Genomic DNA, 17,670 nt, shown 5'->3' with positions numbered 1-17,670 from the left:
CCAATAGTCTAGGACTTAAAGTGTTTCTCTCTCTCTCTCTCTCTCTCTCGCTTTTATAACCCCTCCAATCGCCAACAACATTAACAAACTTAAAGACCCTTAAATATTTCAATTTTTAAAAGGGAACTGAAGTATCTTTGATTCATAAGGCTTAGTTTTATCTTATTTTGTAATCGATATTTTCTTTTTACATTTCTTTATCTTTTTTAAATTTCATTATTGTCTTTTTACTTTATTTTAAGATTTCTGTTCTTTTTTCGTTATATTACTTGATTATTTCATCTCATTTTCGTTTATTTTATTTTTGTCAATATGATTGTTGTAGTTGTAGTTGCTGCTATAATTGTGTCATTTTTTTACTTTACTTTATTTATTGTTGTTGTTTATTATATTCGTTTTCAAATCATTTATTCTTTTTTATTTCTATCTATATTTCCGTTTTCGTTTCGTTGTTTTCTTCTTTTTTTTTCTTTTCTCTTTTGTTTTGTTTTGTTTTTTTTTGTTTTTTTGTTTTTTGTTTTTTGTTGTTTTTTTTCATGAATGTTTCAAATCGATTTTCAAATTTTAAAAAAATGCTATACACCTAACATTTTTTTCTCCATCTTCAACATAAAATATACCCAGGATAATTAATACATTCTTTTTTCTTGCGCTTGAAGTGTTATAATCAAAAGTGTCAATCTCTCTTTGCCTCTATTTACCATTTCCTTGTTATTTCGGTCTACAAAGCCTGAAAACTGTCAAAAAAAGATTAATAAAATCCAATAGTGTTCATATTTTTTAGTTTCTTCTATTTAACTAGTAACCGGATTAGTATTCTCATTCCATAACCACTTAAGGAGATTATTGGTATCAGTGTAATAGACTTTTTTTACCAATACAGCGGCCATCTTGAATTTTTTTGTCTTAATTAAGACATCGGATGCCAAGGGAGCGACTATTGGAAAATTTATACACTCCACAGCTGTCAGGGTGTCTTTTTATTAAATTTGCTGGTAGATTAAACGTATGTGCAAAACACCAACAGTTCAAAGTTATTTGAAAACGTAATCCCGTCACTCTAAGCTTTATAGATTTTCTACGTTTGCCGCCTCGGCATACCATAATTCAAGATGGCCGCCCTATCAGTAACTATGGTCTATTGGTCTTCGCCAAGATATACACCGAATCGAAATATGGCGACCATATTGAATAACTATTGTTCTGATCGCCTCGTGTTAACGTGGAAATATATACAGTCCTTTGACTAAACGTTGTCATTGATAGGATCATCCATACGCGCCTAGACCGAAAAGGATAACGGGTAAATTACCCAGAACTTGCATCATCCAAACTGCTCGCCAGTTTAAATCTTCGCCGTATGCTCGAGGCATGGTTTTAGCAAATTAAATGGGATCGAAAACAGCAAGCTCAAGACGTGTTAGATAACATATGCGGCAGCTAGTAAATTGTGATTATCGCCAAAATCCTTTTCTGTCTAGGCGCGTAGGGATGAAGCCGATCAAACGACAACTTTTAGTCAAAGGACTGTATATGAGATGCTAGCTAGTCAGTCCACGACAAAAAAGAATAGTTATACAAATTGGATGATTACGTGTTTAGATGGTATTGATGAATACTTGGATTATACGATGAATATAGAATAAGGCGCGTGTTACTACCATTGGAAAAAGACATTCAAATATAAGGATTATAGATTATCGACTGCCTGCTTAGTACGACCGGACGCCTCACAAATACGAACCATTGCTATTGTCCACGTATAGATTTCATTTACTCTATCATTGAAGTAGGGAATTCAAATATGCAGATTACCAATTTACGGTTTTATTAGAGTGCGGTCGAACCACGCTTTGCGGACCCTTCTTTTAATATACAAATACTGACATTTTTTTATTGGCCATGTGGCCATTATTGAAAGGGCACTTTCGCTGGTTCCTTCGGTGTCCGTAATAATAGCGACCTTTATCGAGTACGAGTACGGGTTTTTAAAATTGGTCCTGTACACGTGGTTAACACTAAATCGTAGTCGATTTCCGATTTTTTACGATTTAATGTTTCAGTCTACGTACACAACCACGAATACGAAATAACAGTGCCAAGCTTGAAAAGTAAAAAACTCGTATTCGTACTCGTTTTCTTACTCGTCGTTTGATCTAAAGGTCTCTAATTATTCTCCTGCACCCGGTTGTACGAAAGGTGGATAGCGCTATCCGACGGATAAACCTTATCCAGGGGATAAATTTATTGGATAACAGCATCGACTTAACCACTGGATAAGGGTTTATCCGTTGGATATAGCGCTATTCACTCTTCCTACAACCGGCTTCCTGAGTATTATTTCTTTGTTTTTCAGCAACGCTATAGCAAACAGCCAATCGTTTGGCGCGAGGTGCCGATATTTTCAGTGGCTGAATATTTTATTTATATTTGAAACATCCACTGGGTTGATTTCGGAGCACAGCTAACTCGCAGATCTATCAAATTGCAATACTCCCATTTCGAGTTCGCCTTTTCTCAGTCTTAGCCTCGATTGTGTACAAATGTATTCCTTTCTTTTGAAGGTCCATTGTATAGTAAAGAGTGTACGTACTGCGCAACAGTACGAGTTGATTAAAATGCCACGGGTTTTGGTTCAGTAGCTGAATATTTAACGCACAACCGAGACTAAGGCCCCGTCCACACGTATCCAGAAATTTTTGTATCCGCAATTTTTTTTTTACGGATATGGGCTGCGTCCACACGTGTCCGCAAATTTTTGTGTCCGTATCCGCAAGTTTTACGAAAACGGATACGTGTGGACGGTGAAAACGATTCGAATACGCTGGGTGTGGACGCAAACATTTTCGTATCCGCAAAAAATAATTTACGGATGCAAAAATTTACGGATACGTGTGGACGGGGCCTAAGGCTGAGCAAAAGAGAACTCGAAACTTACAGAAAGCGAGGGAAACTAGACCAAATAAACCGGCAGAAAAGTCCTCAAATCAAGGGAGAGAACTCGCAAACTCTGATGCTTACATGTGACATCAGGAGAGTGCACTACAACTACTTTACTATTGATTCCGAAACCTTCATTAGCATTGACTAGTTTTATATCTTATAGAAGCAATTTTTCTAACTTTCTTACCCGATTTGTTTTCATTTTATAGATGGTACACATGTTACTCCCGCCTCAAATTCAAGCCCTTCCAGTATGACGTCATCAATACCCTTTAGTACTTCACTTCCGGCTATTACGTCATCAATCATGGTAAATCCTTCACAATCAAGAAGTTCTCCCGTTATTTCTACAAAAACCACTTCCTATGATAGTGTTAATACGTCATCAATGATCACGAATACTACAAAACAAAGTATGACGTCATCAATAATTGTGAATTCTTCTACGCCAATGATGACGTCAACAATAATGGTGAATTCTTCACTACCAATTGTGACATCATCAATGACGACGAATGCTACACAACCAACAAGCGTACCCGTTATTTCCACAACAACCATTTCATATGAGAGTAATATGACGTCATCAATGACCACGTATACTACACAGCCAAGTATGACGTCATCAATAATGATGAACTCTTCACTACCAAGTGTGACGCCATCAGTCATGTCGAATTTTTCACAACCATCAAGCACTCCCCTTATTTCGACAACGACTACATATAAGAGTTATATAGAGTCAACAATGACCACGGATACTGCACAACCAAGTATGACGTCATCAATAATGATGAACTCTTCACTACCAAGTGTGACGTCATCAGTGACTGTGAATTCTACACAACCATCAAACAATCCCGTTATTTCGACGACAACTTCATATGAGAGTAATATGACGTCATCAGTGATCACGAATATTACACAACCAAGTTTGACGTCATCGTTCATGGCGAATTCTTCACAACCATCAAGCACTCCCGTTATTTCCACCACAACCATTTCATATGAGAGCAGTATGACGTCATCAATGAGCACGAATATTACACAACCAAGTATGACTTCACCAACAATGGCGAATTCTTCACAACCAGCTATCAGTCCCGTTATTTCCACAACAACCACTTCATATGAGAGTAATATGACGTCAACAATAATGGAGAATTATTCACAAACAAGTATGACGCCATCAGTCCTGTCGAATTTTTCACAACCATCAAGCACTCCCGTTATTTCGACGACGACTTCATATGAAAGTAATATGACGCCATCAATGATAACGAACATTACACAACCAAGTATGACGTCATCGGTTATGGCGAATTCTCCACAACCAGCTATCAGTCCCGTTATTTCCACAACAACCACTTCATATGAGAGTAGTATGACGTCATCAATGAGCACGAATATTACACAACCAAGTATGACTTCACCAATAATGGCGAATTCTTCACAACCAGCTATCAGTCCCGTTATTTCCACAACAACCACTTCATATGAGAGTAGTATGACGTCATCAATGAGCACGAATATTACACAACCAAGTATGACTTCACCAATAATGGCGAATTCTTCACAACCAGCTATCAGTCCCGTTATTTCCACAACAACCACTTCATATGAGAGTAGTATGACGTCATCAATGAGCACGAATATTACACAACCAAGTATGACTTCACCAATAATGGCGAATTCTTCACAACCAGCTATCAGTCCCGTTATTTTCACAACAACCACTTCATATGAGAGTAATATGACGTCAACAATAATGGAGAATTATTCACAACCAAGTGTGACGCCATCAATAATGGTGAATTCTACAACATCAATGATGACGTCAACAATAATGCTGAATTCTTCACTACCAAGTATGACTCCATCAGTCATAATGAATTCTACACTACCAACAAGCGTACCCGTTATTGCCACAACAACCATTTATTATGAGAGTAATACGACGTCAACAGTAATGAGCAATTCTTCACAACCAAGTGTGACGCCATCAGTCATGTCGAATTTTTCACAACCATCAAGCACTCCGGTTATTTCCACAACACCCACTTCATATGAGAGTAATACGACGTCAACAGTAATGAGCAATTCTTCACAACCAAGTGTGACGCCATCAGTCATGTCGAATTTTTCACAACCCACAAGTACAGGTAATATTTCTACGTCATTCACTTCATACGTATATAATATGACGTCACAAGTAGTTTTTCCTCCAGAACCAACAACTACAGCAAATATGTCTACGTCATCCACTTCATATGTGTATAATATGACGTCAGATGTAACTGTTTCTCTAGAACCTACAAGCACAGCTAATATTTCTACGTCATCCTCTTCATATGTGTATAATATGACGTCAGATGTAATTGTTCCTCCAGAACCAACAAGCACAGCTAATATCTCTACGTCATCCACTTCATATTTGTATAATATGACGTCAGAGATAATTGTTTCTCCAGAACCAACAAGCACAGCTAATATTTCTACGCCATCCACTTCATATGAGTATAATATGACGTCAGATGTAATTGTTCCTCCAAAACCAACAAGCACAGCAAATATTTCTCCGTCATCCACTTCATATGTGTATAATATGACGTCAGATGTAATTGTTTCTGCAGAACCAACAAGCACAGCTAATATTTCTACGTCATCCTCTTCATACGTATATAATATGACGTCAGAGATAACTGTTTCTCCAGAACCAACAAGCACAGCTAATATTTCTACGTCATCCTCTTCATATGTGTATAATATGACGTCAGATGTAATTGTTCCTCCAGAACCAACAAGCACAGCTAATATCTCTAAGTCATCCACTTCATATTTGTATAATATGACGTCAGAGATAATTGTTCCTCCAGAACCAACAAGCACAGCTAATATTTCTACGCCATCCACTTCATATGAGTATAATATGACGTCAGATGTAATTGTTCCTCCAAAACCAACAAGCACAGCAAATATTTCTCCGTCATCCACTTCATATGTGTATAATATGACGTCAGATGTAATTGTTTCTGCAGAACCAACAAGCACAGCAAATATTTCTCCGTCATCCACTTCATATGTGTATAATATGACGTCAGATGTAATTGTTTCTGCAGAACCAACAAGCACAGCTAATATTTCTACGTTATCCTCTTCATACGTATATAATATGACGTCAGAGATAACTGTTTCTCCAGAACCAACAAGCACAGCTAATATTTCTACGTCATCCACTTTATATGTGTATAATATGACTTCAGAGATAACTGTTTCTGCAGAACCAACAAGCACAGCTAATATTTCTACGCCATCCACTTCATATGTGTATAATATGACGTCACAAGTAGTTTTTCCTCCAGAACCAACAACTACAGCAAATATGTCTACGTCACCCACTTCATATGTGTATAATATGACGTCACAAGTAGTTTTTCCTCCAGAACCAACGACTACAGCAAATATGCCTACGTCATCCACTTCATACGTATATAATATGACGTCAGAGATAACTGTTTCTCCAGAACAAACAAGCACAGCTAATATTTCTACGACATCCACTTCATATGTGTATAATATGACGTCAGATGTAATTGTTCCTCCAGAACCAACAAGCACAGCAAATATTTCTCCATCATCCACTTCATATGTGTATAATATGACATCAGATGTAATTGTTCCTCCAGAACCAACAAGCACAGCAAATATTTCTCCGTCATCCACTTCATATGTGTATAATATGACGTCAGATGTAATTGTTCCTACAGAACCAACAAGCACAGCAAATATTTCTCCGTCATCCACTTCCTATGTGTATAATATGACGTCAGATGTAATTGTTCCTCCAGAACCAACAAGCACAGCAAATAATTCTCCGTCATCCACTTCATATGTGTATAATAGGACGTCAGATGTAATTGTTCCTGCAGAACCAACAAGCACAGCTAATATTTCTTCGTCATCCACTTCATATGAGTATAATAAGACGTCAGATGTAATTGTTCCTCCAGAACCAACAAGCACAGCTAATATTTCTACGTCATCCACTTCATATGTGTATAATAGGACGTCAGATGTAACTGTTTCTCCAGAACCAACAAGCACAGCTAATATTTCTACGTCATCCACTTCATATGTGTATAATATGACTTCAGAGATAACTGTTTCTGCAGAACCAACAATCACAGCTAATATTTCTACGCCATCCACTTCATATGTGTATAATATGACGTCACAAGTAGTTTTTCCTCCAGAACCAACAACTACAGCAAATATGTCTACATCATCCACTTCATACGTATATAATATGACGTCAGAGATAACTGTTTCTCTAGAACCTACAAGCACAGATAATATTTCTACGTCATCTACTTCATATGTGTATAATATGACGTCACGAGTAGTTTTTCCTCCAGAACCAACGACTACAGCAAATATGTCTACGACACCCACTTCATATGTGTATAATATGACGTCACGGGTAGTTTTTCCTCCAGAACCAACAACTACAGCAAATATGTCTACGTCACCCACTTCATATGTGTATAATATGACGTCAGATGTAACTGTTCCTCTAGAACCAACAAGCACAGCTAATATTTCTACGCCATTCACTTCATATGAGTATAATATGACGTCAGATGTAATTGTTTCTCCAGAACCAACAAGCACAGCAAATATTTCTACGTCATCCTCTTCATATGTGTATAATGTGACGTCAGATGTAATTGTTCCTCCAGAACCAACAAGCACAGCTAATATTTCTACGCCATTCACTTCATATGTGTATAATATGACGTCACGAGTAGTTTTTCCTCCAGAACCAACAACTACAGCAAATATTTCTACGCCATTCACTTCATATGAGTATAATATGACGTCAGATGTAACTGTTCCTCTAGAACCAACAAGCACAGCTAATATTCCTACGCCACCCACTTCATATGTGTATAATATGACGTCACGAGTAGTTTTTCCTCCAGAACCAATAACTACAGCAAATATTTCTCCGTCATCCACTTCATATGTGTATAATATGACGTCAGATGTAATTGTTCCTCCAGAACCAACGAGCAAAGCAAATATTTTTACGTCATCCACTTCATACGTATATAATATGACGTCTATGGAATCTTCATACTCCTTGTCTACCAGTTTTTCCATTAATAACTATAGTTTCTCATCATTTTCTTCTCAAGATATGTCAACGTCCACATCAGTAACATCACGTCCAGCACAACCAAGCAGTGGCGAGATTTCGCTTCATGTTAGTTCTTATGCTTCAGATTCGTCATCGTTAATTCTGTCTCATCCTGGACCTACAACATCAAGTTCAGATAGCAGCAGTATTACCAATTCGTTTGACTCTATTATAGCGTCATCGTCTTCTACGTCGCTCGTACAACCAACAAGCTTTAGCACAAGTGTGAGGTCAGTTAGCACGAGTTTCTCTGGAAGTGTGAGTTCAGTTAGCACAAGTTTAAGTGAGATGTCTTCAAAACTCGTGTCTATGGAAGTGTCTAGTGTCATAGCTCCAAGTTCATTGTCTTCTGCTTTTACTACTATTGAATCAAAGGTGTCATCAAGTTCAGATAGCAGTAGTATTACCAGTTCGATTGACTCTAGCATAGCGTCATCGTCTTCTACGTCACTCGTACAACCAACAAGCTCAAGTAGAAGTGTGCGGTCAGTTAGCACGAGTTTGAGTGAAATGTCTTCAAAACTTGTGTCTATGGAACAGTCTAGTGTCGTAGCTCCAAGTTCATTGCATTCTACTCTTACCACTATTGAATCAAAGATGTCCATAAATATTATAACATCAGTTGGTTCGAAAACGTCTCATGCTATGTCATCTGTCTCCTTCACTTCATCCATACGACCTTCTCCAACAAGTTTCTCTATTTTTTATCAAAGTAGTTCAAGTGCCGCAGAATCCACTCAATTTGCCTCACTTTTTTCCGCTTCAACAAGGTCTCTTGAACCATCTCCCACAAGCTCAATCTTTCCTTCGAGCTCAGTTAGTTTACCAAGTATTAACGACACTGAAGGGATTGTGGTCATTAGTGTGTTTGTTCCGTTGAAAGTGAATGTATATACGCAAGAGTTTAAAGACTACATTGCTGGGAAACTGCTCGATGCATACAGGTAAGTGCAGACGTTTTTTTCTCTCTCTCTCTCTCTCTCTCTCTCTCTCTAATAATTCAAGGAATATAAAACACGCGCGCATGTTTCTGCGATCGCTAAAGATGTGTTTCTATATGTTCCCTAAAAACGACGGTTTTGGGCGTTCGCAGCGACCATACTGATCAAATTGAAACCAGACTTAGTGCGCAATACACAGACATAAGTAGCGTGTCTCTATTCTATGATATAAACACGGTTGCCAGCCAATCACTGAGAGCGCGCGTCATATCTCAAATATTTTATAGTGGCTGATAATTGCTCCTTGATTTAAAACAATTACGTCTCTGTTGCTTTTCTCAAGAATTGGACTCAGTAAACTAAGTCAAAGGAAAAGACGCGAGGTGAAGGATGGACCCCAAACGCAGCCACCCAATGCCAGTAACACGACCAAAGAACTCCCAAGAAATCAGATTAAAAACGTTATGGAAAATTATCTAGTTGACTTGAAATCTCACAGAAAAAGACACATCCAAAAAGGAACTCAGGCAGTAGCTTTAAACAATCAGTTGGTGGCTTTTCTTGGTTTGGTCGGAAAGAATCGCGCGCCAGGAAAAGAGCTGAGAGTTGGAGAGTCTTCCTTCTCGAAAGCCGTTGCATTTGGAATTCCTGGACATTTGTATCGACGGATAAGAAGGGAGACTGACAACTATAGAGTACAGGTACTGTTAGTAAGCTATACTCAGCTGTTGTATTGCGGGATGACTTGTGTTTGCTAACAGCTTGTAATTCAGTGGCTAGAGCATGGCACCGGAATCGCTAGGGCACGGGTTCAAATCCCGCTCAAGACTCAGAATTTTTTCTGAGTCTTTCAATTTGCAGCTGCATAAGTTGCTTCGTATACTGCGAGGATCAGCTCAATTTGACAGCTTGTAATTTATATTTGAATTCGTTTATCAATCATTTTTAAACATTTGATTTATCGGAAAAGGAAATTCATATAAAATTCACATCTTCGTTATAAGGGCAATCTTTACGAAATCGTTTTGCAATTTTCCTTTTATCAATGTGGCAAATTTGATCGTAAACTCCTTTTTCCGATAAGTCAAATATCTTATGATGTCAGGCTAGCGTGATAAGGAACATATCTTTAATATCCTTTGGTCCACAGATAAGTTCCATCAAGAGGACACCAAATGACCAAAGCGAGACAGTGGCTATTAACTATCGAGTACTGGAAGGTAGCGAGATTGTACCGGCATCAAAAGTGGTCGACAGAACCAATATGTTGACAAAAAATGAACTGATGTATACCTTGGGATTGCCGGTGAGCATAGAATAGACCCCTTGTCAAAATGGCGACTGCGAATTCGGTTGAGTTAAAATTAAACTGAGAGAAAAACCAATACCAGCACTAGAAAGAGCACCTTTATTTTAGTAACCCTACGAAGATTCATTAAGTCAGGTGTTATATCGGCTGAGAAAACTCAAGTTGAAAATTGACAAATTTACAGATGTTTGCATGGCATAACGTATGCCCCCAGACATACAAATGTCTGTAAATTTTTTGTCAATTTTCAACTTAAGTTTTCTCGGCCCATATAACACCTGACATAATGAATCTTTGTAGAGTTACTAATGTAAAGGTGCTCTTTCCAGTGCTGGTATTGGTTTTTTAATTTAACGCATTTCAATTTTCGCCCGCCATTTTGGCAAAGGGACTATTTGTTACGAGACATACCGTTGTGTTCCATGATTATAGACTCATTTACTTAGGGCTGGTTAGCCCTAATACTAACGATTTCGCCCAAATACGGAATATATTATGAAAGTGTATTTACAACACTTGGCCTTAAGGAGGCTCTGGGTAGTTTTGGTCTGGCACACCTAGCCGCATTGAAACGGCTACAACTTCGTCTTGAATAACTCGATCTGCAAGCGCTTTTCACACAATGTCAGGAAAGGATTAAAGGTTTCAAAAATGATAAATTAGTTTAAAGCGGCCTTTTCATTATGACGTAATGATGACATCATAGAAATCGTTTACCGCTTATTTTCTCGAAAATAAGTACGATCGATACTAACAGCACACGACAAGGAATAACACGGAAGTCAAGCGTGAATAATCAACAAGCAGCCGTGAGCGAAAGTAGTTATTTTTTATTTGAATGCCTTAAAACCCTCCAATGCATATGAAATTAAAGGAGAATATTTGTAAAAGATACATCTCTTAGTGACTTCATTTAGAAAAAAATCGTTCGACGATTTTTTGAATGCCGCTTTCAACGATATTTTCTATCGCTTTTGACAACAAATGGGGTCATTTAGCTTCATATCAAAAAATCCATAACGTTAGAAAGAAAGTCACAATTTGATTCATACTCAATAAGGACAGTGTCTATATCCGTACCTATATTCTAGCTACTAAAAATATTGAATCCACTAAATTAAAGTCCCGATTTTGAGGGTATAAAGTTGACACGCTGGAAATAATAGTAAAAGTCCATGAAAATATTCACCGCGTAATATTTGGAAAACGCTCTCATACATTTTTTTCGTATTGCAATATGTTGGGTGCCTTGATGAATACTATCGACTGGTGCAAGTCGCTTTGAAAGTTTAGGTCTAGTTTTCGAGAAAATAAGCGGTAAACGATTTCTATGATGTCATCATTACGTCATAATGAAAAGGCCGCTTTAAACTAATTTATCATTTTTGAAACCTTTAATCCTTTCCTGAGATTGTGTGAAAAGCGCTTGCAGATCGAGTTATTCAAGACGAAGTTGTAGCCGTTTCAATGCGGCTAGGTGTGCCAGACCAAAACTACCCTGAGCCTCCTTAAATATTGGTATATTAATATCTCGGCATAGTAATCGTGGTATAGTATATATATATATATATATATGTTGGTTTTTGTTTGTTTGTTTTGTTGTTTTTTTTGATTGTTTTTTTTTTTTTTTTTTTTTTTTTTTAATTTTCACAAAATTTTTTTTACAACATTTATAATTCTTACTTGAAAACAATACAAAACAATTTCAAAAAAAAAAAAAAAAAAAAAAAAAAACCAAAGAAAAGAGAAATTTTTTAAATATATATAGCATATTATATATTAACCTCGAATGCATCTTTGAAACTAGGTGGTTGGTGGTCCGCAGCCTTTAGCAATCGAAACAACAGCAAGCTCAATCTTTCCTTCGAGCTCAGTTAGTTTACCAAGTATTAACGACACTGAAGGGATTGTGGTCATTAGTGTGTTTGTTCCGTTGAAAGCGAATGTATATACGCAAGAGTTTAAAGACGACATTGCTGGGAAACTGCTCGATGCATACAGGTAAGTGCAGACGTTTTTTTTTTTCTCTCTTTAATAATTCAAGGAATATAAAACACGCGCGCATGTTTCTGCGATCGCTAAAGATGTGTTTCTATATGTTCCCTAAAAACGACGGTTTTGGGCGTTCGCAGCGACCATACTGATCAAATTGAAACCAGACTTAGTGCGCAATACACAGACATAAGTAGCGTGTCTCTATTCTATGACATAAACACGGTAGCCAGCCAATCACTGAGCGCGCGCGTCATATCTCAAATATTTTATAGTGGCTGATAATTGCTCCTTGATTTAAAACATTTACGTCTCTGTTGCTTTTCTCAAGAATTGGGCTCAGTAAACCAAGTCAAAGGAAAAGACGCGAGGTGAAGGATGGACCCCAAACGCAGCCACCCAATGCCAGTAACACGACCAAAGAACTCCCAAGAAATCAGATTAAAAACGTTATGGAAAATTATCTAATTGACTTGAAATCTCACAGAAAAAGACACATCCAAAAAGGAACTCAGGCAGTAGCTTTAAACAATCAGTTGGTGGCTTTTCTTGGTTTGGTCGGAAAGAATCGCGCGCCAGGAAAAGAGCTGAGAGTTGGAGAGTCTTCCTTCTCGAAAGCCGTTGCATTTGGAATTCCTGGACATTTGTATCGACGGATAAGAAGGGAGACTGACAACTATAGAGTACAGGTACTGTTAGTAAGCTATACTCAGCTGTTGTATTGCGGGATGACTTGTGTTTGCTAACAGCTTGTAATTCAGTGGCTAGAGCATGGCACCGGAATCGCTAGGGCACGGGTTCAAATCCCGCTCAAGACTCAGAATTTTTTCTGAGTCTTTCAATTTGCAGCTGCATAAGTTGCTTCGTATACTGCGAGGATCAGCTCAATTTGACAGCTTGTAATTTATATTTGAATTCGTTTATCAATCATTTTTAAACATTTGATTTATCGGAAAAGGAAATTCATATAAAATTCACATCTTCGTTATAAGGGCAATCTTTACGAAATCGTTTTGCAATTTTCCTTTTATCAATGTGGCAAATTTGATCGTAAACTCCTTTTTCCGATAAATCAAATATCTTATGATGTCAGGCTAGCGTGATAAAGAACATATCTTTAATATCCTTTGGTCCACAGATAAGTTCCATCAAGAGGACACCAAATGACCAAAGCGAGACAGTGGCTGTTAACTATCGAGTACTGGAAGGTAGCGAGATTGTACCGGCATCAAAAGTGGTCGACAGAACCAATATGTTGACAAAAAATGAACTGATGTATACCTTGGGATTGCCGGTGAGCATAGAATAGACCCCTTGTCAAAATGGCGACTGCGAATTCGGTTGAGTTAAAATTAAACTGAGAGAAAAACCAATACCAGCACTGGAAAAAGCACATTTATTTTAGTAACCTTACGAAGCTAAGATTCATTAAGTCAGGTGTTATATCGGCTGAGAAAACTCAAGTTGAAAATTGACAAATTTACAGATGTTTGCATGGCATAACGTATGCCCCCAGACATACAATAGTCTGTAAATTTTTTGTCAATTTTCAACTTAAGTTTTCTCGGCCCATATAACACCTGACATAATGAATCTTCGTAGAGTTACTAATGTAAAGGTGCTCTTTCCAGTGCTGGTATTGGTTTTTTAATTTAACGCATTTCAATTTTCGCCCGCCATTTTGGCAAAGGGTCTATTCGTTACGAGACATACCGTTGTGTTCCATGATTAGAGACTCATTTACTTAGGGCTGGTTAGCCTTATTTCGGTGCCGAAAAATTCACAAATACTAACGATTTCGCCCAAATACGGAATATATTATAAAAGTGTTTTTACAACACTTGGTCTTAAATATTGGTATATTAATATCTCGGCATAGTATTCGTGGTATAGCAAATAGAGGATATTGCATGGGCGCGCGGAGATACGAAATTTATCTTCGAGTGTTGAAAAGATCTCTCACAAGTGAGCGCAGCGAACGAGTGAGAGATTTTCAACACGAGAAGATAAATTTCGTATCTCCAAGCGCCCATGTAATATTCTGTTTATTATATAATTATCAATGAAAGTATGTTGTGGCTTTTTCAGGCAATGGTGTTATCTTCACACGTGAAAATAACATGTTATTTTCACATGTGAAGATATCAATTTTTCGAAATAGAGAAAAATAGATATTTCATTGGTAATTATACAATAATTTTTTTTTTCTTTTTTTTACAACATTTATAATTCTTACTTAAAAACAATACAAAACAATTTCAAAGAAAACAAAAGAAAAGAGAATTTTTTTTAAAAATATATAGTATATTATATATTAACCTCAAATGCATCTTTGTAACTAGGTGGTTGGTGGTCCGCAGCCTTTAACAATCGAAACAACAGCAGCACCACGACCAAGTCCGAGCGGAGACGAACGTCTGACAATAGCCGCCATCGCTGTACCGGTTTCCGTAGCTCTGCTTCTTCTGGTTCTTTATCTTTACATTAAGTGCGTGGCACGAAAAAGAAAGAAAGTACGACAAGCTAGGCAGAAAAAGCCGAAGGTAAGGAAAATCAAGGTTGACAAATCAATTAATTCAAGGCTATGATACATAGGGAAAATGATGCATGTAACGTTACCGGCGTTTGCATTTCTACGCGGCCACCCCAGTCAAAAATCGCGACGTGCACTTTGCAATAGACTGCCGTCAATCAAACACGTTGACATCATTTACACGCGTGTGTGATTCAAAAGGCGCCAAAACTTGTCGATTGTTTACAAGTATTATGAGCCACACTCACCGGGCCTATCCGGGCCGATTCAAACGCGTGTAAATGACGTCAACTTGTTTGATTGACGGCAGTCTATTGCAAAGTGCACGTCGCGATTTTTGTCTGGGGTGGCCGCGTAGCAATGCAAACGCCGGTAAATGCTCAGCTTAATAATTTTAACGAGTGAATACGACTAAGACATTACTGGAATTGGTTTCTATTTTTTAATTTATTCATTGTGGGGTTGGCCTAGGTCCACACGCTTAGTAGGGGGACTTAATACTCGGGATTTCAAAGAAATGCCCGAGGTATAAATTGGGCTTTATTTGCGTTCTGTCACAAATCGCAGTTGCGTTCAAAGCGCATGCGCAAATTCTATGCGCGTGCGTAGTATGCGCCACATAAGCACATGGTCGAGCAATGGCGGAATTTTTCAAGCTTTCGTCAGAAGGATGACAGTGTTCACGAAGAATTCTTTCGATTTTCTGCTATGAAGCCCGAGTTCACGCAGATATGCGTCTAGTTTCACTTTCAAAATCTGCTATATTCTGTAAATAAATAAATGAACAAAAAAATGTTCTCGGCCAAACAAATGAAATATTCCAACTTTAATTAAGTGACTTACTACAGTTAGAATATCATCATGATCATTAGCTACTAAAGAATTTGAAAGATACTACTTGAAGATCCATCAGCCACTGAATTGGAACAGAATCAAAACTCTTACTTGCTCAAGAAAAACACTTATAACACTCTTTCGAGAGTGTACTGCATCAGAAAGAAAGAGTTTTCTATGCGTTTCACGTACTTCAGTGAATTTGAGGATGATATTGAATACCAGAGACTTCAAGCGTGCACCCCAACTCACTGGCTAACTTTAGCAAAAGTTAGCAGCAGTAAGGGGGACTAGCGAAGCGGGTACACGACCAAAAAAAAATACAAAGAAATGTATGGGGTGACGAGGCCCTACAGGGGGTCTTGCGCGATCCGGGTACAGCCGCACGATAAGTCCTTACTGCTGCTGTATTTGGGAATCGTTATTCAGTAAGGGGGACTCGCGATCGATGCCGTATATTTGCGGGTTTAACCCGCGGAATTCCGAACGCGGGTACAGCAGATTTACGGGATTTCCCGCGGTGTGTCCTTACTGCTGCTACGTAAACGGAGGTTAAGATATTTGTTGGATATACGATGCATTAGTAGAGTGTACAGAATCCCATTTCCCCGGCAACCACTTTCGGCTACCTTTTTTTGTGTCCCAAAAGATGCGTATGCGTGTCCCAAAAGATGCGTATGCGTGTCCCCAAAAGATGTGCGTGTCCCAAAAGATGTGCATGCGTGTCCCAAAAGACGTAGAATGTTAAGTATAAGGTTGTTAAATTGTTAAAGATATATGCATGAGTCATTTAAAAGATGTCTTAGAATGTTGAGTGTATGGTTGTTAAATTGTCCGCGATAAATACAAGAAAAGGCTTAGTTAGAAGGGAGGTGAATCGCCTCCCCTCTTATTCACAGCCTTGGAAGAGTGTATGGATTGTCAGTGCCTTTTTCTGTGTCCCAAAAGAGTGTATGCGTGTTCCCAAAAGATGGGAGGGGAACGATTCGTTCCCCTATCGACGCCGTGGTAGTTGTGCCAAAGTCGCTACGTAGCCCGGTAGGCGAATTCCTCGTATTGTCTTTTGCGCTCGGTAGAGACCTTCCAAGATTTCCAAAAGTATTTGTATTGTCCGCTGTTTTCCCAGCATGTATGCAGCTATACCCGTAGCTATGTACAAATACATGCTATATCTGTGGACAAACAGGTATCTACCATATGGATCCATAGTGTTTGTCCATGGAATACCCTATGGATCCATAGGTGTCTAGATACAAAAAACATGTGGTTGTAGATATATATGGCCACGCCAAAGATACTATCCGAAGAGGAGATCGCAGACCTTTTGGAAGACCGAAAGAATGGTATGGGGCTGCAGAAGGTAGCTAGGAAATACGGTATAGGAATACCCAAAATACGCAGGATAGAAAAAGAAAATGGCGTAGAGGTTGCAATACCCGAAAAGCCACCAACCACGGATCTGCAGAAACATTTCCTGGAAGTGCAGGATTCTTTTGCTATTGTCCTCGACAACCTACGGAAAACGAAAGAAGAATTGCTGCTGCGCATAGGCGATCTGGAGAAACAGCTGCCAACCAGCGATTTGGAAAGCCTATCCAGCGAGGCAGAGGATTTGTCCGAAGAAGTAGAGGAGATATCCACGAAAATAGACTGGCAAATAGCTGGGAATGTGCTATTCGCCGTCTTGGGTATTGGAGCGCTTGTCTGGGCCGCCAGACAAGAACCCAAAGTTGTATACAAATATATTCCAGAGCCACCAAAAAAACCAAGCTCTCGAATTCCGGAGATGGAGTAGCCGAAAGATGTCCCAAAAGATGTAGATCCATATTTCTAGGGATGTCGATCCATATTTCTAGGGATGTCGATAGATGTCTTGGTTTGTGCAAAGAGTTCGAAAATACGACTTTATTTTTCTTGT

At 38.4% G+C, this 17,670-nt stretch overlaps 1 protein-coding gene and 1 long non-coding RNA gene across 5 annotated transcripts in view; one reads left to right on the top strand and one right to left on the bottom strand.

Moving 5' to 3' along the window:
- Positions 1–17,670, bottom strand: part of LOC148912815 (uncharacterized) — a 101,794-nt gene that overhangs the window by 43,791 nt on the left and 40,333 nt on the right. The gene's annotated exons all lie outside the window — the stretch shown is intronic.
- The window catches only part of LOC116307042 (uncharacterized), a 35,641-nt gene that overhangs the window by 5,826 nt on the left and 12,145 nt on the right, over positions 1–17,670 (top strand). For 2 of the 4 annotated variants that reach the window (XM_089026591.1, XM_089026590.1), the window contains exons 2-8: positions 3,153–9,087; positions 9,428–9,785; positions 10,235–10,390; positions 12,201–12,394; positions 12,717–13,074; positions 13,524–13,679; positions 14,728–14,928. In XM_089026591.1, the coding sequence (XP_088882717.1) occupies positions 3,153–9,087; positions 9,428–9,785; positions 10,235–10,390; positions 12,201–12,394; positions 12,717–13,074; positions 13,524–13,679; positions 14,728–14,928 (7,358 nt within the window). The remainder of the gene's footprint in view (positions 1–3,152; positions 9,088–9,427; positions 9,786–10,234; positions 10,391–12,200; positions 12,395–12,716; positions 13,075–13,523; positions 13,680–14,727; positions 14,929–17,670) is intronic. The other 2 variants (XM_089026593.1, XM_089026592.1) reach the window with 2 other exon arrangements.

Source organism: Actinia tenebrosa, unplaced genomic scaffold (assembly GCF_029948245.1).
Source record: "Actinia tenebrosa isolate PJP-AT-01 unplaced genomic scaffold, QUT_ActTen_1.0 PGA_scaffold10__47_contigs__length_13832649, whole genome shotgun sequence".
Lineage (NCBI taxonomy): Eukaryota > Metazoa > Cnidaria > Anthozoa > Actiniaria > Actiniidae > Actinia > Actinia tenebrosa.
Note: the sequence above shows the minus strand (reverse complement) of the source record. Positions and strands in the feature narration are given on the sequence as shown.